The sequence below is a fragment of the Penaeus chinensis genome, chromosome 14 (genome assembly GCF_019202785.1).
Source record: "Penaeus chinensis breed Huanghai No. 1 chromosome 14, ASM1920278v2, whole genome shotgun sequence".
NCBI classification, from domain to species: domain Eukaryota; kingdom Metazoa; phylum Arthropoda; class Malacostraca; order Decapoda; family Penaeidae; genus Penaeus; species Penaeus chinensis.
The window spans coordinates 9024431-9026930 of record NC_061832.1 but is presented as its reverse complement, the minus strand read 5'-3'; the positions used below and the strand labels follow the sequence as shown (position 1 = coordinate 9026930).

The following is a 2500-nucleotide window of genomic DNA, read 5'->3' as shown; positions in this document are numbered from 1 at the left end:
GTCCACGACACTCCTCCAGAAGAAGGCCCTGCAGGAGTCGCAGACGAGGGCGGCGCTCGGCTGAAGGAAAAGGGCGGGGTCTCCGCATACGACGCACGACTGAAACGCGAAGGGGAATGGTGACTGGTAGTATGGTTGGTGAATGAAGAGAGAGATAGCTGCAGTTATATGTGGCTGCGGGGTGAGTCAATATAATAAAATAGGTACAGCTGTGGATTGGTAAGTGAATGATGAATGAGAAAATGATTAAATGGTCGACGAGGTAATGCACAGATATTCCCTTTTATGAGGAGTCAAAGATGAGTGAATGAGTGGTATGATTATTCAGTGAATACACAGATGGGCTTATGTTAAATGAAGGGGCTACGCAGATGAATGACGAGCGTAAATGAATAGTAGAAAAAAGATATCAATGATTGGATGAAGACTAGTCACACAGTGACCAATGAGTAGCTAATCACACAGATGATTAAATGGCTAGATTAGAAAAGAAAGCGAATCTTCGCTTTCACAAACAGCTGATTAGGAAATAGAAAGATTAGAAAAAACTACGTTCCGTATTTATCGATCAAAGAAGGCTTAAGTCAAAGGCCTAAGGCAAGAGATATGGAGATACAGCAAGATACACACTCGCTGGAAACGTACGTAAGATAAGTGGAAGATAAGGAGTAACGGACTAGAACTACAATGAGAATCAGGATGAACTCAAGATAACAAGTTATAGTGTTAATAAAGGTGATGTTAATTCTTGTTGACCTTGCTACAAGCAGGGTTGTTCTCATGGAGCCGATATATGATACCTCTTCGACATTATTGCAGATGTGTGACGTGAGGGGCGTTATAGATCAGCGTATGCTATTTCCGAATGGCATAGATAGTTTGGATATTAACAGGGATGGGGCAGAAAATAATATTGGAGGGATAAAGGATATTTGAAGATAGATGTATATAAGAAATAAATATTGTAAAGAAAATGGCGTATATGATATTTTCTACAGAGGAAGACTCGATTGTGGAAATTTAAAGGGATTTTTTTTTTATAAATAGCAGATTCCTTAAAGTACTTTTCAGTGTCAAAGAAGGGAAGTTTGATTCACAGATCACGAACGGAATAAAGGGAGATGCAGGCCTTAGGAGAGGGTCTCTGCAGTGATATGCAGTTACAATAAACCCAATAGTAAAAGGAAATATAAATCTGCTATGGTATGTAGAACCGAATCCTAGACTATCAAAATAAAACATGCGAGGTTGCAACGCGAGGCATGAAAAATCAGTTAGTCAGTTAATAAATAAATAAATGAATAAAGATTACCTTTAAGCAAATATGGGGGCAGACGGCAAAGCGAGAAAATGAAGGTAGAAATGAAAGTGGATGAGAGAAATCAAAGAGAATTCAAGAGAGTTGCGTCAACTATAGTGCGTTCATTCTCGGATAATAAAAAATGGCAACTCACCCAGATTCGCCGTCTTTTATTCATTCTAATCAGCTGATATTTAGTACTTGTGTTTATATATATATATATATATATATATATATATATATATATATATATATATGTATGTATATATGTATGTATATATGTATATATAAATGTATACATATATATATATATGTGTGTGTGTGTGTGTGTGTGTGTGTGTGTGTGTGTGTGTGTGTGTGTGTGTGTGTGTGTGTGTGTGTGTGTGTGTGTGTTTCTTTTCTGTTTTAATACATATTCAATATTTTTAATCTTTGCAAACTTTATTCTAATTTATTTATCTTTGTGTTTGAATGCTTGCGTGTTTGTTTTTCTCAAAAGAAAAACAAACACACAGTGACTTGCCAATTTCTCCTTTTCTGAGAGTTGATGGAGAAGAAACGAGAAATAGAGGAAAGAAAAACGTTAAGGCCCGATGGGAAACTCAAATAAAAATGGGAATAGGGAATGACAAAGAATAATCGTTAGAATAATATAAAAGGAAGAATAAAACAACTTGAAAACACAAGTAGGTTGGAATAAATGGGGGAAAAGTGGAGGTAGACAGATGAATGGGAAAATTCGTGAAAGTAGGCCAGAACAGTGGTTCTGATTTTTTTTTTTTTTTTTTTTTTTTAACCACCCCCTCTTTACGAATTGCTTCTTCCTTCACACCCCCTTCCCTGCAACTTTCGATAACTTCCCCCCCTCCCTCGTGGGCTACGTAGAGATAGAGAGAGTGCAGAAGAAGTATATAACTAGAAACTAGAAAAAAATTAGCATAGACGATAGTAGTAGGCCACTCTCTTGTTCAGAGTACAACACGCATGAGAAGAGAAATTCCTACTCTTCGCCTCGGGTCGCACTCCCTGCTTGAGAATCAATGGTCTAGACAGAGGAATAGTGTGAATTATTTATACGTCATGCAGCTAGAGAGTGTTGCTGTTTACGTAGTATGATCATCTAAGGATATATGACTTAGCTAAATTAATAAATAGAAGTATAAAAAGAGTAAACAATATCATCTCTTTGCAATGGTGCTG

At 37.0% G+C, this 2500-nt stretch overlaps 1 protein-coding gene across 2 annotated transcripts in view; it reads right to left on the bottom strand.

The window, feature by feature from the left end:
* LOC125032151 overlaps positions 1–2500 on the bottom strand; it is a 24721-nt gene that overhangs the window by 8385 nt on the left and 13836 nt on the right. For both annotated transcript variants that reach the window (XM_047623206.1, XM_047623205.1), the window contains exon 2: positions 1–99. This exon is cut by the window's left edge and continues 83 nt beyond it. In XM_047623206.1, the coding sequence (XP_047479162.1) occupies positions 1–99 (99 nt within the window). The remainder of the gene's footprint in view (positions 100–2500) is intronic.